The sequence below is a fragment of the Balaenoptera acutorostrata genome, chromosome 5 (assembly GCF_949987535.1).
Source record: "Balaenoptera acutorostrata chromosome 5, mBalAcu1.1, whole genome shotgun sequence".
Lineage (NCBI taxonomy): Eukaryota > Metazoa > Chordata > Mammalia > Artiodactyla > Balaenopteridae > Balaenoptera > Balaenoptera acutorostrata.
This window is the reverse complement of record NC_080068.1, coordinates 112,456,072-112,480,232: the sequence shown is the minus strand read 5'-3', so window position 1 is coordinate 112,480,232 and position 24,161 is coordinate 112,456,072. Positions and strand designations below refer to the sequence as shown.

General features: G+C 45.0%; 1 protein-coding gene across 3 annotated transcripts in view; it reads left to right on the top strand.

The window, feature by feature from the left end:
• Positions 1-7,953: 7,953 nt before the first annotated feature.
• Positions 7,954-24,161, top strand: part of LEF1 (lymphoid enhancer binding factor 1) — a 117,728-nt gene continuing 101,520 nt past the window's right edge. For all 3 annotated transcript variants that reach the window (XM_007191005.2, XM_007191006.3, XM_007191003.2), the window contains exons 1-3: positions 7,954-8,365; positions 10,793-10,859; positions 12,316-12,449. In XM_007191005.2, the coding sequence (XP_007191067.2) occupies positions 8,153-8,365; positions 10,793-10,859; positions 12,316-12,449 (414 nt within the window). In that variant the 5' untranslated portion in view covers positions 7,954-8,152. The remainder of the gene's footprint in view (positions 8,366-10,792; positions 10,860-12,315; positions 12,450-24,161) is intronic.

Genomic DNA, 24,161 nt, shown 5'->3' with positions numbered 1-24,161 from the left:
CTAGCCTCAAACCAGGGATTAGGCGCTGGCCCAGTGCTGACAAGAGCCCAGAGCCCTGCTCCTACAGCCCAGGAGCCTGAGAAGACTACACAGCCCACCCATCTTAAGAGGTACATTTACCATGATTCAAGAAACACCCCTATTACTATATTCACTGAGGAAACTAATTTATAAAAGTAAGAAAATCCTTTAGCCACGCACCCCCTTCAGAGAATTTATTTACTTCCAGAGGGCCCCAGGTTTTCCCTGAGTATTTTCAGGGCCTCCCTACTGTCCTCACAAAATAAGACAGAACCCTTGGTGCCTTGGCGCATGTCCCTCTTTCAGCTAAGAATAAATTTCAAAATGGCTGCGTCTATAAAGAAGAGTGAAAGGAAGGACTGATGTTGACCAGTGAACTTGTTCAGCATTCACGTCTCATCTGGGACTTTGAGGAAAAGCTATGTTAAAACTGGAAGGTTTCCCTCTCCTGAGTGCCCCCCACCCCGCCTCCACATTGCTAGAGAGTCCCTTCAACACTGTTTGCGAAATCTGCTTGTTGCTGCTAGCAGAGACGGTGGAAAGAGCTGGAACATCTCGGGAGGATCCGGTACCTGGGCAGCCTTGGGCCACAGTAACAGGGGACTGGAACACTGGACACCACCCCTTCCTTACTCCTGCTTTCATCACTCTGTACGCAGGTCACGGTGAAAAGTTTATACTGGGAGGTGGAGCCCAGGAAATGATTCCGTCCATGGGGTTACCTTAGGTCAGAAAGGGTCATGCATGAAGCACACTCAGCTAAATGCCCAAAGTGCTACACATATGGCACTCCTGTCACCTCACAGCCAGCCCGAGCCATAATCTTTATTGCCCTGTAAACTTGAGATGCTTCCATCTAAGATATGTAATCACATTCTGTTCTGAGACATAAGTTCCGGTGTCCCAAGGAACACCTCTAATACACCTTACCAGTCACTCTCCTTGTGTCTGTATTTCTGTTGTTGTTTTTGAGTATCTTCCCCATATACATGTTGCTCCTTTCACAGGCCACCGTGTTACCCAGGCTATTAGCAGAGTTACCGGGAGCTGTGCCAAATGCCTCACAAAAATATCCCACACGCAGTGCCATTTTTCCTCAGCAATTTATCAATGCATTAAGAGTCCATCATACACATGAGGAAGAGTTAAGGCACATTCCCTCTCTTCCTGGAATGTTCCTTCTGCCATCACACTCACTCTGGGGATAACAAACGCCAAGGTGATTTTGGTGCCTTTGTAACTCAACAGTGGATGTCTGAGTGTGAAACCATCGCCATTTGCTCCTGTGGTAAAGATTCCTAGTGCTTTAGAAGTTTTTTGTTCAAAACGTACAGGTCTCCTTAAGAATCGTCTTTGCTTCATACCCACATTTGTACATATTTTTACATGCATTATCTCACTGAATTATTACAACAACAGTCTTGTTAAGTAGGCTCTTAGTACACCTATTTTGCAGAAAGGAAACTGAGTTCTGGACAAGGTCAAATGGTTTGCCTGAGGTCACCACAGCATGAGAGGAAGTGAGGGCAACCACCTTCAACGCAGGATTTCCGACTCTTTGCATTACACTATTGCATGCAAAGCTGTCTCTTTATATCGGTTACTTCTGAAACAACAGAACATTGCTGAAAAAGTCTATTCAAGAAGAGGCCTTAGAGGGTGTTTTTTTGTGTTTGTTTTTGTTTTTGTGTTTTTGCCTTAAAGACAGGACACTTCTGGCTAGTCAGCGAGTCAGAAAAGCTTTCCAAAGTCGGTCAATAACAGGATTTCAAATCATAGAGACCAGCTGTGATTCGTGAGTGCTTCGGTAAGGAAAAGTACGTGTCACACCGTACGGTGTGTAGAAAAAGCAGCACTCCGCACGACGAACGTGTGCACACGTGTGTGTCAACGTTCTCTTCCCAAATGTGGCCGCAGAATAAAGTGTGAAACATACTGAAATGAAACAATATTTATGGCTAAAGAAATTCGGATTCACATAACGGTAATTACGAACAAGATATTTTCCGTAATAAAATTACTGCAAAACAAAATCCGGAGAAACTAAGTGTTTCCCTATGTCCTCTTTATTCTACTCCATGTGCTCAAGAATGGTTGCGGGAAAGAAAGAGTACAGGAAGCAGAGGCAGAACGAGAGTCCTAGCGAGACGGCCTCTGTTGAGGGTTGGTTTTGCTTTAGAAACTGGAATGTGTCCAGGCTTGATTTTTATTTTCAATTCACATTTCAGATCCAGCTCCCCAAACTCTTTGATCTTTCTCCCTGTCTCCTTACCCGGAAGAGAACCCTTGGCCTTCTCAGCTGGGAGCTGGGAGCACACGTGGAAAGACTGGCTCGGATCCATATTCTCGCCAAATTTAGTCACACAAAGGGGCCTGCAAGGGAAAAAAGAAAGGATGAAAGCAGCAGCCGCCAAGACTTCAAAGGCTGCGCCGCCTCGCCGGGCCCTGCGCAGGCGCCGCCCTCCGCGGATATAAGGTGCGGCTCGCGCGCGCAGGCGGCCTTTTTGCGCGGCCGCTCCGCGCGCGTCCCCGGCCTGAGGGCGGGTGGAGGGGGACCAGCGGCGGAGGAGAAGGGCCGAAGGGCTGGCCGCGGCGCTCGCGCTACCAGCCGGCAGCCCGAGGCTGGTCCGCACGCCAAGTTGAGACGCCTGAGGAAAGTTTTCAGAAAGGCGGAAAAAGAATTTCACGTCCAGCCCACTAGGCGAGCGGTCCTGCGGCCCGCAAATGTATTCTAGCTCCCCCATCCATTCCATTCCATTCTGGGGATCCCTTTGCAGACGTAACGCCGGCTTCTCTGTGCGGGAGCCCGAGTCCCCGAGGGCGGTTGATGGGGGTCCCGTCGCGGAGCCGAGCGGTGCGGGCGCGTGGCGGGGCGCTCTCTGGCCCGTGCCCCTCCTCTAAGCCCACCCCGCGTCCGCTCGTTCCAGTCCTTGAACTCCCCCAGCTTGCCTCCTCTCCCTCTGGGCGCCCCCGTGACGTGAGCCCCCGCCTCCAGCTTGGCAGAGGGTCCGCCGGCCGAGCGCACAGACTGTAGGGTGGGATGTGGCCCTCCCTCGTGGGCCGTGGGAGGACTCCCACACCCACCCCAGCGAGACGCGGACCCCGCGCCTGGCCCGCCAGAGCGCGGGAGATGCCACCGGAGGGCTCCGTGGGCGGACCCCGCGAGGCTGCGCGGAGCTGCGGGCGCCAAGGGGCGCCGGCCCCACGGAAGCCCGGCGTCCGCAGGCGGCCGGATTTGGGAACGACATTTTCACGGTCCCCTGGGTTCTCGGTTACCCCGGCGGGTGGGGGGTTGAGTTTGTTTGTCTTAGGAGGAAGCAAGAAGAGGCGGAAGAACCCCTGGGACACAAACTGCCGTTTCCCTCGCCATCCCCCCCCCCTTTCCGAGAAGTCCGTTAAACTGAAGATGCCCACAGCTTTAGTCCCCTGGTGACACTGGGGTGGGAGATCGGGGGTGCCGGAGTTCCATCCCTGGAATCACATTATTCGTTTTTCTAGTCCTTCACGCTTCTCTCTCTTCCGTAGGCCCCCGCCACCTCCTTCCTCTGGGATCCCACCAAAGTTGTAGCTGGGAGAAAGTCCAGGCCACACAAAGGGGGGGAGACCCGGAGCCCGGGCGGGGGGTTAGGAGGGCTGAGGAGGCGGAGAGGGCTCTGAAGGGCACCGCGCTTTTCTCTCCTCCCTGTAATTAAGGACTCACTTGAGTGTCTGTAGCTGACTCGACTCGACAGCAAAATCGCCCACCCCCGACCCCGGCGGGGAGGAGGGGTCTCTGGTATTGGTGTGGGTCAACCTCCTAGTTCCCCAGTCCGCACCCGCGGGGGCTGGACCGCGTTTACCCTGCCGGTTTCGAGAACCGTCTTTGCAGCCCCCTCTCTGTTCTGGCGCAGGGTGGGCGCCGGTGGGCGCCTCGCCCGTCCACGCGCAGCGCGGGGGACGACGCCCGGCGCAGAAGGAAGTGTTGATAGAAAACAAGTCACAGTTCGCTCCCAAACTAAACCCCAACCAACCAAAGCCACCGAAAGGGGGAAAACCAACAGCAAGCCAGCCAGCCCCCTAGCAATTGTTTTACGGTCGGAATTAAATCACATCAAAACGCCCCCTGAAACCCACATCCTGAAGGAGTGAACCTGCAACAGCTAACCTCCAGTCGTTCGCCCGAGTTCACACGAACAACCTGCCTCTGCATCCGAGGGAAGGGGGCGGCGGGCGGCGGTGTCTCTCCCGCTCCGCACCCATCACATCCCGGACCTTGCGCCCGAAGAGGCGGTTTGCATATCTTAATAGCAGCCCTCGCGCGAATTAGAAGAGACCTCTCCGTGACAGAAATGCCTTTGCCAGGAACTTCACCGAACCTGTAGGGAGGGAGGAACATCTTCCCAGGGTTACTTCGCCCCTCCTGCGTCTCCCAGCTTTCCCCCCCCCCACCCCGGGAGAGGCAGACTTCACGTGGAAATGTCAATCTCCTTCCCAGACAAAGCTTTTAAAAAAAAATTGAGTGAATGTCTTCTAGTCAAGCTCCTTTTAAGTGCACCTCGTCAGAAGATTTGCAGCAATGCAAAGGACAATCAGCCAACACCCCGCACGCCACGGGGAGGGAAACCAGCCACGCACATAGAGTAAGGCGCTGGGTGATTTCGTTAGAAACAACGTTTCCAAAGGAGAGGTTTGCCGCAAAATAGAGAACGCAGCCACCTACCCGCGGCCCTTCTGGTAAACAGTTCCCACTAGTTATTGTTCCCAAAATTCCTATCTTCTCGAGCTCCTAATCTCCAGGACACCTGGAGCTGAGTTCCAAATGACTCGGGGAGTCCAGATAATTAACATGAAGGAGTAAATGGGATTCGAATTAGTTGCAACACTTTAACGGGGGGTGGGGGATGTAGGAGTCGTCATTTAATCTCTCTCTTTGGCTTCCAGAAAATACCCTCTGGCCATTCTGTGTGCCCCCCCCCCGCCCCCCGACAGTTTGATGAAAAGGAACGTCTACTCTGGCTGTTTTGGTGAAACTGCATTTTCCAGTTTTTTTTCTGTCGGTCAAATTGGAGCATTTGTGGGAGGACTTTTTACTTTGTTTTCCCATATTTCTTTTAGAACAGAGGGTATAAATGTCTGACATAGCTATATGTTCACATCTCTGAGACATTACACTCACACTGGTGCATAACTTCAAGGGAAGTTGCATAATGCTACCGACCAAAAAAATAAAATTGGGCTTTCCCCCATCTTTTTAGTATTGCCTTACACATTGTAGCAGATTATTCTTTTTGTTGTTGTTGTTTTTCCTCTAAGGCATAGCACTGTCAGCTATTTACAGTGGATTTAATGTTTTATTCTTCCTGGCTCCCATCACTAGCCCTCTAATTTTACCCCAACCCCCCAGATAGAATTTATCGTGTGACTACTGGCCATGCTCTATGTGACCAGGTGAACCCTTTAAATGATAGTTTTAAAAATTGCTTCCTAGTGAATTCCCATCCCTATCAAGTAACTATCAGTAAGTGAAGTTTTTTGAGTGTTCATTTAGAGCACTGTTAAGGTCTTTACTTATACGATGTCTAGCAGCATGCAATTTCCCCCTTAGGAAAAGAAGAGGGATCTTTGCATGACTGACTATTCCTGTATAATACGGCTAAAGTCTGATTCTGTAATGTTTTCCCTATTTTCAGTTTGAGGGACATGAAGACACATTTCTTCCTGCCGCTTGTTTACTGTTCTGAGGTTTCACAGATGGCTACTGTATTGCGTATAATAATTTTGCCTGGATTTTTAACTGAGGGGGTTTGAGAGCCAAGGAATAAAATGTAATGTGTTTTCAAACTTCAGCTTCGTTTATAATGTAACTTTCATAAAGCATCTCCTTAAAAGTCCTGTCGTTGTACAAAATGCATCAAAGAGACGGCGGAGGCTGGGGAATTTTTGAGGTTGGATTCGGATTTGCATCTTCAAGGGTCTCTTTGAGCCCGCAGTCCGAGGTGCCAGAGACTGCCCTGTCCTCCCTCCTGCTACTGGCTTCACTCTCCTGGGTCCTTTTGCCTTTTCTTCCCCCTACTTGGGTTGTTTTTTCATTCTTTATGAGGTTCCCACACATTGTGGCATGTATCTTCGAAAATCCACGAGCGACCTAGCATAACTCTGTGAGCATCCCATGGTGAGGATGTAATGAAAAAGATCTTGCTTAAAAAGCGATAATTAAGATCCAGTCTTCAGTTTTTCCTTCCTCCTCCTATATTTCTCGGTAAGCCTGGAGGTTTTATTTTTGCCAGCATGTGTTCCCTTGTCCTTTTACAATGTATTTAGGAAAGCCACAACTCTTTCTTGTTCTTCTTGCTTCCGTTCTGTCTTACTAGTTGAGCAATGTGTTATGTTTTCCCCTTTTCCTTCTCTGTGTCCCCGATTCCCGCCTCATCCCCTCTGTCAGAGCATCTATCAATGTGGTGTCGATCACAGCTGCGGCGGCTTCTCTTTCATCTTCTTCCCACTGGTAGAGCAAGGGAGGGAGAGAGGGAGGCGGAAAGGAGGTGGGGGAGAGACTGGCAGAGGAAGGAGGGGGTGGGTGGGAAGGGAACAAGGAAGAGACACTTAGATGATGAAGTTAAACCGTTGGGGCAGAGTTTCTTGTCAATTTCACGCGGGCAAAGCGTCTCTCTCGTGGGTTACAAGAAGCGCCGGGTCCTTCCTGCGCTCGCCAAGTTGCCTGAATCTTTCCTCTAGGCGCGCGCGCACACACACACACACAAACACACACCCCAAAACCTAGGACTCGTCCTACAGGCTCTGGGAAAAAAAAAAAAAAAGTCCTCAATCACCTCCTCCTTCTCGCCGTCCCCCACCTCCCCCCCGCCCCCCCCCCCAGCGGGCAGCCAAGGAGAGCTGGAGGCGGGGGAGGGGAAGGGGAGGAGAAGCGACGCAAGAGGGTAGCTTTTCAGCGCCGCCGAGGCGCGGGAGGAGGAGAAGCGGCGGGGAGGCGCTGCCGCTCACCTGCGGGGCAGGGCGCGGAGGAGGGACCAGGCTGCGCGCTCTCCGGCTGAGGAGCTGGGACGCGCCCGCAGCCCCGCACGCGGCCAAGCTCGGGGCGTCCCCCTCCCCCGGGCCTGGCGAACCCGAGGGGTGAAGCGCTTTGCTTTGACAAGCGGTGCGGCGGAGGCGTGGAGAGCGGCGAGCAAAAGAGCGAGCGAGCCAGACTGAGGAAACTCGAGACGGGAACAAAGAGGGGTCGGGTTGTGTGTGTGTGTGTGTCTGTGTGTGTGTGTGTGTGTCGGCTCCAGCTCGCGGCAGAATCTTTTGGGTCCCAGGCCCCTGCTGTGACTCCCCGAGACCCAGCCGTGCCCTCCACTGCCGACTCCCTGCACTCGCCGACACAAACTTTATTCTTGGCAAACTTCTTCTCTTTCTCTTTCCCTCCTCCTCCGCCCCCACCTTTTCCTCCGGCAGATTAAATGCTCCTGGAGAAGGAAAACCGAAGCGAAAGGGAAGGAAATAAGAAGCTTTAAAACGGACATCTCCAATCCGGGTGGCTCTTTATTTTTTTTATCCTCCAGGAAGTGGACATTTCGTTATCTTCTGATTCTCTTTGCACCGTCTCTACTGGGACAAACGGAGCCGTTTTGCCTAGCTCCCTTCTTTTCTTGGAAAACAGACTCGCAGATCGGCATCTGGGAAAGCAAAGGTGGAGAGATTTGCGTAGAGACGCGCCGACGGACTCTCCACTGGCCTTTGGAGAGTCGAAACTCCTCCGGAACTGGCGTCCTCCGCGCGCAGACCCCGGAGACGCTGGGGGCGTGGGGCGGCCGCCCGGGCAGCCTAGCCTAGCGCGCGGCACAGACGCCCCCAGAGGCGCCGGCTGCGGCGGCCCTCGCATCCCTGTGTCTTTCGGCGTCGGGGACGGGCGCGGGCGTAGGTCTTCGCGGAGTGGGAAGGCGCGGGCGGCCACCGGGGCGCGGGCGCCACTGCAGCAGCTCCGGCTGCCGGCTGCCAGCCCGGCGCTCTCCAGCCCGCCTTCCGCCCGCTCTCCTCCCTCACGCATCCTTCCAATTCTCCTTTTCCTCCTCCCCTTTTCGTTGACCCCTTCTCTTTTCTGCTGTCGCCTGGGGTGCTCCCCCAGCGGAGCGGAGATTACAGAGTGGTCGGGATGCCCCAACTCTCCGGGGCAGGCGGCGGCGGTGGGGGGGACCCGGAACTCTGCGCCACGGACGAGATGATCCCCTTCAAAGACGAGGGCGATCCCCAGAAGGAGAAGATTTTCGCCGAGATCAGTCACCCTGAAGAGGAAGGTGACTTAGCCGACATCAAGTCTTCCTTGGTTAACGAGTCCGAAATCATCCCGGCGAGCAACGGACACGAGGTGAGCGGGCCGCTGCCCCAAGCTTTGAGAGGCGTGGCGGGTCCCGGGGAAGGGCAGAGAGGGAGGAAGGGAGGGAAGGCGCTGGACAGCCCCGGCTGAAGGGTCCCGAGTAGGTCTGCAGGGTGGGGGGATGGGGGCGGGTGGCTGGGCTTCTGGTTAGTGTTCTTTCTTTGTGTGTGTGTGTGTGTGTGTGTGTGTGGTGTGCTGGGAAACATTCCAAGTGGATCAGTTTTGGGGTTTGGTGACTAAACCGTTGGTTTGCGGCCAGGAGAACCTGCCCTTAACCCATAATGTTTGGCCTTCGGACTTTTTAGTGGGGTTTAGTGAGTGCGATGCATTAAAGCGAGGATGTCTGAACAACACTACTGAGAAGTTCTTCCGTAGGACGGAAAACAGAGTGCACCCGCTATCTTTCTCGGTAGATGTCTCTGCAAAAGTGCGTTAAACCACCAAAGGCTTAGGTAAAGGCGAGCAGAGCCACAGGCCCGAGGAAGGGGAGGCGGGCGTGGGCCGGGGACAGGCGGGGAGGCCCCAACCGCTGCGGAGCCGGCCGGCCGAGGGGGCGCGCGCCCGGGCGGCGGGGGCGGTGCGGGCGCGGGTCCTTTGGGCCGCTGGGGCCGGCTGCCAGCAGCCGTGGGCGAGCCGAGCCACCCCGGGGGGTGCCTCGCAGTACCGCCCGCAACACTAGCTTTCTCCAATCATCGCCACTTAAAGAAAAAAAGTACGCTTATATTTGGGGTTAGTTTGGGCCCGAATCAGGCCTTTAAATCTTTGCAGAAGAAGGGCGAGTCGGTGAGATGCAGCGGAAGCCAGTGCACCCACTCAGGGGAGGGTGGAAGGCGCATTATCAGATCTCCTGGCCGGCTGCGGGCGATAGCGATGGTAACCCGAGTAGAGTAAATAGAGACACGTGGGTGCTGGCGAGAGAAAGCCGCGAGCAGGACCTCGCGGAAGGGCTATTTCAGGCCTCGCGGAGAGCTTCAGAAGTGGGGGGAGGGGGGGACGGATGGACCCTGATACCCGACACTCCCCTGGCCACCCTTCTTCAACAACTGGAAAACGCTTTGGAGGAAATCCGGTAGAAAAGTCCTGACACTCAGATGATTTCACCAACGCCTTTTCCCTCCAAAGAAGTTTGGAGGGTATATTCTTTTTCCTTAAATGGCATCCTTCTGCCCCCAAAAAGAAAGCGTGTGGTTTTGGGGGCGGGGACATTCTGAGTTTTAAACAGTAAGTTTAAGAACACCTCAGAGTTGCCTTCTTTATCCCAATGGCAGGGGTGAGTACGCATTTTGGAAGCCCGGGGGCCTGGGTTCTAAGGAGAACATAGGGGTGTTCTCTATCCCCTGAATCTTTCATCCCAACATGCCAATTAGGGGGGAACCTAGGGGTGGCCAGGGCACACCCAGCTCCACTTAAAAGATTTGTGACTATGTGTGTGTATGGGGGGAAGGAGGCCACTGGGAGGACAGATGTCCGAGGAACCAAATGACATCCAAAACACTCGAGGCCAAACTCATATTTGTAGAGCAGCCTTTTAAAATTTCTACCCATTTTCCTCGTCCTTTCTTTTTCTATAAATAAAGTTGCCACGCACTTCACATTTTCTGAACGTTTCTGCTTTGGGGAGAAGGGTGCTGCATTTGAAGTCCAGAACTCCTATTAGGGCTCTGTTAATCTTTGCCAGTGGTAAGTGGGCATGGGGCAGACCCAAGGAAGATAGTGAAGGGGTAATGCCACTGATTTGCACGTGGTTGAGTCTGGGTGGATGGTGGTTACCAGAACTGATATTAGCTGGGCTACCTTTTAGAAGTCTATAGCCCAATTTTCAAGTTTTCCTCCCTTTAACCACAGAACAGTTTACTTTTCTCTTGTAAGCTTGCACTGAGCCAGCCATGGTAGCTTATGAGGAGAAGAGCTCCTGCTGGGATTGGTTTGGGACAGTTGCCTAAGATCCCCATTTGTGAGTGATGGGTTTGTTTTTAGTTAAATGTCATTTTCAGTTGCAAAATATTTCAGCCCGCTTTTAATCAGCTCTGATTGAAGTAAACAGTGGTTGAAGAAGCCATCAAAACGATTAACGCTGTTAACTCAAATTCTTGTCATATTAGGTATCCAAGTAGCCTTGTTGTGTTTTAGTAAACAGCGGTCAGAACAGCATATGGATTGTTCACAAGTTTGTTTCTGTTGTTATTATCATTTATAGCTGGTAGTCCTGGGTAGATAGTTTTCAAAAACACATGTTGAAAAGAGAAAGATTTCCCAGTACTCAGCCTTAGCCTATCCTCTTAGATTAACAAAACAGGTAGATTGAGTTGCACCTGATTGTCCTCTTTTGAGTTACCAGTGGATACACACTTGTATCATTATTGTCACAAACTCTAAAGTGATCTTCTTTCTTTTGGGGGTGGGGATTCGTGTTGTTAGGTGGCCAGACAAGCACAAACCTCTCAGGACTCCTACCACGACAAGGCCAGAGAACACCCTGATGACGGTAAGACGCTAATTCTACTTCTCCCAACCTTAACATTTAACATGTGCAATTTGTGAATGTAGGTATGTTTTGCTATTTTTATTTGCATCCAAGAAACTCGAATCATATGTGATAAGACTGTGCCTGTGTTGTAACAAAATGGGAAAGAAAACCCAGGAAACTTATTGCTTATCACTAATGTATAGTTACATAATTTAAAAACTCTTTGAATGATTTAGGAGCTTTTGAATTTCTCTTGGCTTCCAGATTCTTTGTGGAAGAGAAATGCCTATAATTAGTTTTTCTCTTTTTCTCATTTTACCTAAAGCTCTAATTGTAGATCTTTACTATTTTTTCCTGCATTCTTATAAAGAGTGACAGTCTACACCAATTTATTTTCCAACAAGAATAGTTTCAAATGGGCTTTCATTTGTGAAATTGCTGTTTCTTGTTATAGTGAGAAGGCAGGCACTGTATGCGCAGACTAAATATGGCTCAGTAAAGAAGAATCTAACTTGTAAAAATATAAAACATTATTCTTAAAATTAAGAACTATGCATATGGAACATGATAGACTTTCTCCCCATTTCCGATTCTTGCTCAAAACTAAAAATTCTACATATTTTTTTAAGATTTAAGGAGAACTCCGTGTGACTTTACAAGAATCTGTAATCTTTAGGGTTCCCTTGTTGAACAGTCTACATTTCTGTTCTCCTTTCATTACTTACAATTGGCCTGACCAGAATGAGGTGTTCGCACATAAAATATGTCAGCTAGGGGAAGAAGAGAAGAGAACTATAATATCAGGCTTCCTTCTGAGCTACAAAGTAGTTACACAGATTAAAGAGAAGAAATGTATACAGTGAACACACACACAATTCTTTACCAGAGTGATGTAAGTGTAGCACATAAAATTAAGTCTTCTGTAGTTAATCCTTCATAAAGTTGGGTAGTTGACCATATGCTAGATACAACTTGCTCCCTCAGTAAAATCTAGAAAATTTCCAGAAATCTAGAAGCACAGGTAGAATTTTTGAGTTTGCCAATACGATGGAGCATAACTTCAAGTGTATAAATACATACATGTGGGTATAGCTGAATGGCCTAGTATATTTATATTACAGCTTTGTGTGTCTTCTTTCATGTGTCTGTATGTCTTAGTCCAGTTTGTTAGTATTAGAACAAATTAAGTTAGATGGATAACACTTATTTTTGTAAAAACACCAGTAAAAAACCAGTCAGTAGTGGCAATAAATTGAACCACATGTTTTTAAAACATCTGGTTCACTGCTAAGCCATTTAAGAGAATAAATACTGTCAATCTAAAGTAGAGCATAATAATCCAGTTACAATACTTCGTAAACAAATCTTTTATGTAAGGTCTGATTTGTAGTAGTACTATTAACTTTTCAATGAAAAATACAGTGATATAAAAAGGAAGTCAAAACACATATGATTGTTCTTTGCATTCTCTCAGGAAAGCATCCAGATGGAGGACTCTACAACAAGGGACCCTCTTACTCAACTTATTCCGGGTACATAATGATGCCAAATATGAATAATGACCCATACATGTCAAATGGATCTCTTTCTCCACCCATCCCGAGAACAGTGAGTAACATGCTGATGTTGCAGATTATTTCAGAAGTGTAAATTAATTTGTATTTTGGCAAAATGTTTGTTTTTTTAAAGACACTGGAAATGCTTTCATTATGTATGACCAGTCGTTGCTAAATAAGACCTGCTATGAGGAATGGCTGCCGTACAGTATTGCTACTTTTGATGTTTTGCACTTGGAATTTTAGCTTTTGGTTTATTGGTTAAGGTAATAAAAAACAGATCACGAGCTATCATGAAATCAGTGAATTTAAATCAGCAAATTCATGATTTTATGAGTATTGTGCTTTCTACTCTGATGAGAGAAATTGATTTAATCTTTCAATTAACTAAGTGCTGTATGTCTTTCATTGCCCCATAAGCTATGTAGAATCAGAACTCCTTTGGCTTATTTGGAGCTGAATACTGGAAATGTTACTTCAGCTTTTAAAACAGTGTCTCATTTTATTGTATTAGCTAATGTTTCTTTAAAATCAGTTTGGGGGTGGGGAGGAATGAGCTATTTTTGCATTATTGTCAATTGTTAAGAAAGTATCACTTGAAGATAACTCTAATGAAAATTGTTCTTTTTTATCTCCGGGTTCAGTTAACTTTCAAGTTTTAAAAATCCAGTGGTGTTATAGCTGCTTTACACATTATGCATAACATGGAAACCTCATTTATATAGTAAGAAAACATCTAAAGGGTTACCTCTGTAGTACATGAATGTGAAATGTGCTGGTGATGGAGTTCTCCCTGAGATTCGTCTCTTCGTAGGTAGTGATGGGTTTTTATTGCTCCATCAATATATATACCTTCTTTCTGCCCTCACTCTCCCTCAACCACCCAAACCCCAGTGAAAAACATGTATATTTGGGTGTTGGGGATGAGGGTTTCAGTCTAACTGGCCCTCCCTCAAGTCAAATCTAGGATTATAAAATGGAACCTGTAGTCTTTGCCTTATTAGCCCAGTGCTTTCACCAAGTGAAAAAAAAAAAAAATCAGTCACAGACATCTGGGGGCAAGTACTATCATTGATACCTCAGTGGACAGAATCTGGGAGCCATGAGATACTACAGAGTAGGAGAGAGGAATACCTCCTAATCAGTCATCAACAAACAAGAGTATTTATGGTTATCTTGATTATCTGTGGCCCTCAACTATTGAAGCGATAGGTCTATGAAATATAACCACTTTATGCGGGCACTGTGATTTAGAAGTTATAATTTTTTCCCACAAGTTCCAAAAAGATATTTGACCTTTTAAGTAGGGAATAAGATTTTTCTAATTTGCATATAGCAGCTAAAATGGAGATCTTGGAAATCTTGTGATGGTTGTTATAGGAAAGAGTGATTTCACATTTTAAAAGGCTTTTCTAATATTTAATGATAGAAATGTGTGTTAGGTACATATAAATCTCTTATCTAAAAAGTGAATGAACTAATAAAAGCAAATATGGTTTTTAACATTTAGAGACTACCCAAATAAATGCTTCTGAGTCTTAAAATTTGTAGGAGACTTTATATTGTTGAATTAAATATGCGTACATTCAGATATTTTAAAGTTGGGCTGTTTTTCTTTTGTTGATGTTTTGGAGGGGAGGGGGAGGAGATTATGTTTTAGATAAGGAATAATTGAAGATTTCTGCTGAAGGCTTTTTAGAACAACAAATAATCTTTCCGACAAATCAAATTATAGTCTCTGACTTGGTAACAATAGAAAATAGCTACTAAAATACTCTTATACTTTTAGGCTGTGCACACAGTTAATGCTTAATAAGTATTTGTGGAATTTATTCTTTAGTTTAGCCACTTCTCCTTTCAAAACAATAATTTTTAAAAAGTCTATTGATATTTATAAATTATTCCTAAGAATATTGAAAATTAAGCTTCGCTTCCTCTTTAAACCAGCATTTTCTGCCTTAGGTCTCTCTAGCCTTTTCTCCTACCCCCTCAATATACTAATCATTTTAAATTGTTAGAATGGAAAGTATTTATTGTTAGTGTATGTATTAAAATTCTGAGGTCAGTGAATTGAACCGTCATTCATTGTTTAGGAAAGATTTGTGGCCAGAATAAATGTTGGTGGGTGTAGAGTGGAGGAAAGGGGTGTGGTCAGGAAACAGTTACCTTACCCTCCTATCTGCTGCTTTGCTTTATTCTGTTACATTTTAGAACACATTTATTTTAGGCACGTTTTCTTGCGATATTCTGCAGTTTGCACAATTCGAGAAGCTTTTCAGTTTTAACCACAAGACAATGTTCAATTTTTTTCTTTTAGGGTCTGACCGAAGTGAGTTGAAATCTTTGGTTTTTAATAATTAACAGCTGTTTTTAGTGTATCTGAGACCCAAAACACTTTAACCCGGAAGGCAGCCCCTCGTCTTCACCTCTAACCACACTTCTGCCTCTTGCTCTTTAACTCTGTCCTTAGCAGGACTGAGTGTTTGTGCAACTGACATCCACAGTGATAGGTTTGCATCTAGGGTGTCAGGAGCAGGGTGACCATTTGGGTTTGGGCTTTGCCTGGGAGCAGTCCCAAGTCAGCCCTGTTACTTGGATTTGCATTACAAACAACTGCTTGTTTACTGTATCTGCTGCCCTCAGGTGTTAGGATTAGAAAAACATCTGGGGGAGAGGGAGGGCCCTGACCAGCCCTTTCCCACACAGAATCTTCTGTTCACATGTAACTGCAGATGATCCAACTGGCACGCACAGAAATGTTTCTGCTGGTGGCTCATTTTAACAATTCTATATGTGTCTGCTCTTTTTTAGGCAAACACTGACATACGTATGCTCGCACAGCTTTTACCCATGACCTAAATATAGTATTACCTACACAGGAGAACCACCTTTGCCAATCAAGCTTTTTCTTTTTTTTCCATCTGAAGGGAAATTTTAATTGGCTAATTACATCCTTCTAGAACAGAAATTCTTAGAGGTGTGTCTATACCAGAAATCTTGTGAATGGGTGTTTCATAGAATTTTAAATAAGACTTCTTGGTTCAGATAAACTGGGCCTAGCAAGAAAGCACCTGTAATAATGACACTTTTGGTGTCATGAGTTCGTAAAGCACAGTAAGCCTTGGCTTGAGGTGGTCGTCTTCATCGAGTGTGAGAAGCTGCAGAAGCCTTTTAAATATTTCAGGGTAAGGGCCCTGGAGACTTTATTAAAAGCATACTCCGAAGACTTTCTTTCTCTGAGTCTTACTTATGAAAATCCTTGGAGGCCAGTGGTACCGTAGTAAAAGGAAAAAATAGTTCGTTGCCTCCTGCGCTGGATCCTGGCACTTGTGTGCCTGAATACTGTGTGACAGTGAGCTTGGCTGGTTTTACATAGTGAAAGTTCCCATTGGCCTCATGCACTGTGGTTATTCATCTTAGGTGTCAAACTTCCATTTGTCCCTCATGCAACCCAAATGTTTAACACCTCTCTCTGAAGAGAAACATCTCATTTCTCTTCAGCTGCTCAAGGGAAAAGCAGCAGATTTAGCTCAGGAAGCGCCGGCAAACGTTGCGGCTCGGGTCACACCAACCACAGTAACACCTGGTCAGGAGAGTGCTGTTGACTGCACTGTTTGTTTCTTTGTGATCTTTCTGAGGATGGATTTTTAGGTGGGAAAGGAAGGTGTTTGTGTTTGAATTTCATCTTCCTTTCTTATTTTTAGTAGACATTGCTATTAAAATGTTTCAGGGTTTTTTGTTGTTGTTGTTGTTACCTTGAGCAACTCAGTTCTATTGGTATGGTTTTTACCTGAAGGGAATCAACATTTTGATTTTTTTTTTTTTTATTATTTTTATTGATTGATTGCTATGTTGGGTCTTCGTTTCTGTGCTAGGGCTTTCTCTAGTTGGGGCAAGTGGGGGCCACTCTTCATCGCGGTGCGCGGGCCTCTCACTGTCGCAGCCTCTCTTGTTGTGGAGCACAGGCTCCAGACGCGCAGGCTCAGTAGTTGTGACTCACGGGCCTAGTTGCTCCGCGGCATGTGGGATCTTCCCAGACCAGGGCTCGAACCCGTGTCCCCTGCATTAGCAGACAGATTCTCAACCACTGCGCCACCAGGGAAGCCCAACATTTTGATTTTTGATGAACAGAATTTATCTATTATAACTTTGTCTTAACCTCCCATGTTTATATTTGCTTACAGTTAAAATTAGATTTTTACCATTGTTCACATCTGGAATTAAGGAACTAGGTGAACATGTCTAATCAGTAAGCTTACACTTATCCAGCTGTCCATCACACTGCTGCTTGGCTTTGAAAATAATCACAGAAACAATAATCAGTAGGGAGACTATGGCTTATTAATTCAAGGGTACAGGGAGACTATGGCTTATGTTTTGAGCAAAAATTTTAAGTGTCTTTTCACTTTACTGCAAGGAGCTACTTCATTTGACTTACTAATAAATTATTTAAAATTTTCTAATCTAAGCTGTGTACCTTTTGAAGCTAAGTATATTAAATTTTCCTTTTACCTCAAGTTCAGGAGAAGTTAAGTTTTAGAAAGTATATTCTATCTCAGATTTGAATGTGATGTCAGGAGAATGTGTGGGAAAGTTCCTCAGGGCCCCAGACTCTTCTGTCTGATTCATCTTTTATTTATTTATTTTTTGCCACACCACGTGGCATGTGGAATCTTACTTCCCCAGCCAGGGATCGAACCTGCACCCCTTGAATTGGGAGTGCAGAGTGTTAACCACTGGACTGCCAGGGAAATCCTTGTTTGATTCATCTTAATTGTACTGCTACAAAGTTGGGAAAGGACCACAGTCAGAAGAACTGGGAGTGATTGCCATTCCCCCTTCAGATAATTTAGAAATCTTATGACCGAATGGCATGCTAATTCAAGTGTCCTGGGAGCCATGCTACATGTGACCCTTCAGGAGCTAATATTGCCCTTGCATGACTGGTACTGCAGAAGTGTGATCCTTAGTCAGATAGATTTTTTCGAAATGACCCTAGAAATTTCTTGTTCATTCATAAAGACATGAGAACAACCCAGTTTCACTAAAACAAGACCATTAAGCCAACCTGCAGAAAATCTTGCTCTTTGAAATACCCCCTTCCCCTGCCCCCATACAGGTCCTGGTCTTGCTCTCATCAGCCCAACTATTTTGATCCATTTCTGTCTTGCAGACTGACTTGTGTAATTCCAACAGGACAGAGTAAGGGCCTCATAAATGGGTCTATCTGGACTTGAACTTGTTACCTCACAAGTATTCTTCCGCAATATCAACTGAGAAATTTTTGCAACTTTTTGAGTCTTGTTTTGTTTTTAACTAATCCTGTTAGTTCTTTAGGCAGAACTGTTTTTGGTTTATATGACTGACATTTTTTTAAGCAATTAGATCATTCCATTCCTCTCTGACTCCCCTTGTTCCTCGTTTACATGTTATAGACATAATTGGAATTTTATAAAACTGGTTTCCCTGTGATTTCAAGACAAACTTGAAGTTTAAAGAGAAAATATGCCAGCACTGTCCATGGGCCAGCAGACAAGCACGTATGTTTTATTCCCAGGCAAAGGTAGAACTCAGCATTATATAGGTGCCACTGTCATGGGACTGAAGTTTTTTAAAAAGAGGATATTCATTTAAAATTTGTATCTTTAAAGTTATTACTTAAGTCATTATGCCAAACTGAGCCAGTCTGTAGAAAACTAATACTGTAGCAATCAAGGAACTTAGTACTGCTTTGTACTGTCCCAGCAGGTCCTTACTCATTTGGAAAAGGCAGCCATTGGACTTTATTTAAATAATTTTTAAAATATATTTTAGATTGATGATCACTTTTTAAATATTAATTGTGACCTCGTGAAGTTCCTATAGGAACTGTAGACTCTGCTATAAGCTTTTAAGTCACTTTAAGCATATAAATGATCAGTCTATAAGATTTGGAGGCACAAAGCCAGAAAATGCCCTAGAGACCAACAACAAAGATGAGGAAGGGGAGAGATTGAACGCACCAAAAAGGAGAGTCAGGAGTTTAGCAGAGGATGGATAGGGAACAGGGATTGCTAACTCCCAGATTCTGATAATCTAGCCAATCTAGCTGGGACTATTTGCAGACTATTATCAGAGGCTGTTCAGAGGACTGTAAAGTCTCTGTAAAGCAGTACATTTATACACAATACCCATTCTAGCCAAATCTGTAAACCTGCTGAAATTATCCACTTGCTATATGTAGATCAGTATAAAGCTCACTGAAGAATGTTACTTGCTTGCCTTCAGTCCGTACAGGGAAAATTGCAAGGGCATTACAGCGCGAACAAGAGTTTAGGTTACCTGTCCTCTTTCCCCCCGTCTGTAGGAGAAATATGACTGGCAGAGATGTTGCATCACAGAGGGTCTAGAAATGTATTGTATTTTTGCAGCTAACCGGAGGCAAGTAGACTCTAAAAAAACCTTTTGATTATTGACCATTGTTTCTAGCTATGCCCACGAATAATACTGTATGGAACTTGGTGACAGTTCTGCAGAATCAAGTTTTGATCTTAGTCATAGTAATTTATTGTTGATGTTATGTTCGCTTTAAAAAGGAAGCCTGTTACTACTTTACTCAATATAGAGAAAGGTGGAATGAGGGGTGGACAAAGGGAAGGTACGATAATATAAAAAGGGGAATGGCTCTAGTGTAGTTTTAATTTTCTTTTATTATTGTCAGCTTCTGAATGAAACAGTTACCAAAACTGTTAAAAGCTGACACACAAAGATATTTTTATAAATCCTTTAATTTTTTTTTTAAATCCTGAAAACTTTTGCAATAAAGCCTATTAACTGTGAATGATAGTTGATCATCTGATCAGATGATCAGGGACGACTGATGAATTATGAGAGAGTTATATGTTATGAGTAGCCTGGCACGGGATAGACACTTCAGTAGATTTGCTGAATAAATAATGTACTAGAAATTTTTCATGTATTTTGGGGGATATTTCCAAAGGATCTGTCTTTATTCAACCAAATGCTATATGAAAAGCAAAATCTGAAAGTGTCTGCTAAATAAATCCTTAGTATTTTATTATTTTACTTTTTCTCTGATTTGTTGCTTCAGTGGAAAAAAAAAAAAGAGCATTAGACCATTGTCTTTAATGAGGAAGTCAGAGTCACTCCTTCAGAATGTTGTTTCCAAGTAACAGCTGAAAACAGTCAGCTGGAGAGCTCGCTGCTAGAGTGAAAAAGAATGGGACTTGGTCCTCATTTGAGGACTGATCATAAGAAGTACTTATCTTTTACTTATGTCCTAGAAACCTGATTGAAGAAGAAGAGGTGATAGAAACGCTTTTTTCAGAAGGGTGCTTGAGATGGAAATAAAGTAATAAAGAAGAAAACCATCTTCAATTCTGTTTCTGCGGTTAATGCTTCTCAATTCATTTTTATTCTTTCCCAGATAGAAAGGACATTTCTTTTTTCAGTAACACTTGAGGTATTTTGAGATATTAAAAAAAACTCTGCATGTTCTTTTTAAATACGTATGGTAGCATCAGTGCTGACTCTTCTAGGCCAGTGTGTGTTGTAAATTGATTATATTCTTCAGCAAACTTTTGAGTCTGTATCAGGCAGAGGTAGAGAATCTGCTGTGAAGGCTGCGCCTGTGGAGGAGGGAAGTCCTAGGCAAGATAGCAAAAGGTCTGGGGTCTAGACCCACGTCCATCACTCTCCCCCAAAGCCTTGGGAAGGTATTTAACCTCTATCAGAGTTTGTTTCCTTGTTCATTATGAGGCATATTTATATCTGGTTGCCTACCTTATATGGTGATGTACAATTCAGATGGCACGAAGCCTGTGAAAGCATTCAGTTTTTTAGCTATGGGAGCAAAGCACAAGTCTCAGATGGTATAAGCCCTCATCCCCACCTGGTAGGAATTCTGCCACAAGAGGTGTTTGGCTGTATCCAGGAAGCTCCTGAGAAAGGGGAGAAATTTTTGGTTCTTACCGTGGCAGCACGCAGGCCTGGAAATTGGACACTGGGTCAAGGCCTTACATTAACCTTTAGAAAATATTAGCATAAATAAAAGTTTTGGGAACTGTCATTATATTCTTTACAGAGACAGCTTTCTTCTCTTGGGCTCTTCTCTCTCTCGCAGTTGTTAGGAGAGCACCTGATTTTCTTCTACTAAGGGAATGAGATGTGTGAGGGAACGGATTTCTAAATTTAAGATTTGTTTAAAAATCTCATATCCTTCTAATATTTGATATGAAATTGCCAGATAACTCTTAACTCCTTGGATGGGGGTAATAATTGATTTTTATTTAGGAAACTTTTTTTTTACTTAATCCTTTAGGAGCTGGGTTTCTTTTCCCCACTGCAAACATTATATAGAGAGGAGATTTAAGAGCCTCGTGAATGTAGAGAATGACAGGAGAGTTATTTTTTTCCCCCTTCGAATTTTCTTCTGACTTAAGTCTTTTGAGCTTTCGTGGCACCTAAAAAAACTCAGGTCCAAGGGGATATATATGTTGGCCAGGCAGCAAGGAGAAATCAGTGTTTTTCTAGTCTCTTTGGAAAATTACAGCTTTCATCCTTTCAAGGCTTTTCTTTTTCTTTCAGTAAAACTCAGTGAATGTTAAATATATTTCAGTGTGGAGTTAGCTTTCTTGGTAGACTTCTTCAGTTTTAAACATCATGTATTTATACCTTGTAATAATTATGAACACGTATCATCTTGGCACACTAGTTCATATGACTTGGACCAAAGGAAAAAGGTATTGTGGTCTTATCTCAAGTGTGTTAAACATTGTCTTAGACCCCAACACTTCGATTTTTTAAAGTCTGAAACAAAACCAGGAGTACCAAAGTAAAAAATGTTTACCGTTTACTATAAATGGGCTAATCAGTTAAGTATCTGGCAGGGTTAGGAAAAGAATCAAGTCTCCCAGACATTGCTTGAATTGGTTTTTACTCTTTTTCTTTTTTTTTTTTTTTGGTATATGTTAAAAGTTTAAAATTAAAACTCAAGAAATTCTTTTGAAAGGGAAAACGATTAACTTTTTTTTTTTCTTTTTTAACTGCTATCATGTGCCAGGCACTGTGCTAGGCAATTTACCCGAATGGAAACTGTGGTTGGGTGTAGTCATCTCCATGCTGAAGATAAGGGCCCATCCTCAGGGGCAGCAGTAACCTGCTTCAATTTAGTAAGTGATAGAGTCACTGCCCTTGCCTTCTTAAGGTCTGAAGACTTGTTTATTTTCATAAAAAATAACCATATGTGCCTTTCAGAACATAAAACACTTATTACATGAATCATAATGTTGATTAAATGTAAAGCAAAAAATTATTATTTTGAAGATTTTGTTGGCAACTTCTTTTCAGTAATGTGTAGCTATTTTTTATGAAAATGAAAAGAAAATACTTTCATTTAAAAAGCAGTACACTAGAAAACTCAGATGAGCAAAAGGAATAACAAATATTAAATTCCTAGGATCCTGCCGTCAGAGATGATCACTCTCAAAACTCACCATGCAGCATTTTAGACCTCTTCCTATGCCCATTTAGAAATACACATAAACATACGTAAGTATATGTTATACGTTCATGGTAATGGTAACATAATATACCATTTGGTACTTGCTTTTTTCCCCACCAATATACAGTGGATATCTTCTGTAACATCATTTTTAATAATGCCTGATTTATTGCCTAATTTATTTAATCAGTTTTGTTGGTAAGACATTTAGGTGGTGTCACTTTTTTTCCCTCTATCTTAAGCAACATTGTGATGCAATGCATATTTTCTAACTACGTCTTTGCACAAATTCTATTTCTTTGGAATGAATCGCTAGAAGTGGAATTGTAGAGTCAAAGGCAATGCACCTTTTTAATTTGGGGTTAACCCAACATTGCAGTTTAACCTTAAAAAAACATTTATTTGAAGTCAGTATTTAAAAGTATCACTTGACTACATTCATATTTGGTTATGGTTGGTGTTTGGAGGCTGATCGCTTTCATGCCTTCTCCCAGTCAAGAATCAGTCCAGGGGCTTCCCTGGTGGCGCAGTGGTTGAGAATCTGCCTGCTAATGCAGGGGACACGGGTTCGAGCCCTGGTCTGGGAAGATCCCACATGCCACGGAGCAGCTGGGCCCGTGAGCCACAATTGCTGAGCCTGCGCGTCTGGAGCCTGTGCCCCGCGACGGGAGGGGCCGCGATAGAGAAAGGCCCGCGCACCGCGATGAAGAGCGGTCCCCGCACCGCGATGAAGAGTGGCCCCCGCTTGCCGCAACTGGAGAAAGCCCTCGCACGAACCGAAGACCCAACACAGCCAAAAATAAATAAATAAATAAATAAATAAATAAATAAGAAAATCCTTTAAAAAAAAAAAAAAAAGAATCAGTCCAGCGACAGACAAGAAGCTGGACAGATGGGGAGCAGAATATCAGCTTCATTATTAATAAGGCTGGATTGGAGAACATGGCTTGAACCGTGACACGAATTTGGACTTCCTTTGACTTCCCCAGATGAAACACACCACTAAGTCACAGGCCTCCCTAACAGGGGGCAGGGAGCTTACCTCCTATAGAACTGGAGACGAGAACAAACCCACGCTCGGGCAAGCTGGCCCCAAGAGGGAGAACAAAGGGTCAGTCCGCCCTTGCTCAGTTCTTTCTCCAGATCACCAGAGATGAGTCGCTTTCCTTTGTGGAAAGTGAGTGAGGGGGTGGGAGAGACAAAGGCTGCAGCCGCTGCCAAGAGAGCAGAAGTTCCTACTTTATTGGCCAGGCTAGGGAGGAGGGGCGAAGGAGAGCGTGGTTATCTCCTTAGTCATAATCCCTGATCAGACCGCGAGCCGGGGACGGGCGGTGGCGAGACGCGTGCGTACACGACGGGAGCTGCAGCAGAGCACTGCATTTGGGGTCTGAAGATCTAGATGCCGGGGTCTGCCAGTGACCGGCTGCAGCCGGCTGCCTCCTCTCTGGACCTTGATTTCTTCACCTGCAACACAGACTGCCACCTCGTCTACTTACGAAAGTACCCGGCACTCTGCATTAGTTAGTAGTGTTTGTGGAAGGCGGACCAACTGCATCTGAATTTACTGGTGTTCTTATTAAAAAGGCAAATATGTAGGCCCTTCTGCAGATGTCCTGAGCCAGAAGCGACAAGCAGGACATACACGTGCACTTTTAACCAGGTACTTTAGCAATTCTTACCTACAGTAAGGTTTGAAAAAATACTGATCAAGTAGACATTCAATAATTTAACTCACTTGAGCTTAGATATCCCAAGTGACTCGCACACCTAGAAAGCAGTCAGGCACTTTGGCCCCTAAAGCTTACTTTCTCTCCACTCAGCCCAGTTCAGCGCTATGCCTAATATGGAGACCACTCCATATGCCTCATGGAGACCACTGGCACTTGTTGCCTTTGAACTCTGTGTTCTCTATTAGCACCATAGCTATTACTACCAAACATATGCCTCATGGAGACCACTGGCACTCTGTTCACTTCTAGTCAGACCTCAGGGGTTTTCCCTCCTCCACTGACTACAGAATGAAACCCACATTCTTTGGCATTATTTTCAAAGCTTTATGCAATCTGGAATCATCCACCTTGCAAGCCTTGCTTCCTTGCCACCATACCCTGCAGCTTACGATTCAGTGACATTTCCAGACCTGCATCCTAAACGCTTTCCCAAATCCCTGTCTTCAGTTTATTATAGCTTGGTCTCCCTGAAATGCCCTGCTCCCTCTTCCCTGCCAGCACAGTCTTGTTCATCCTGAAAGATCCAGGCTAA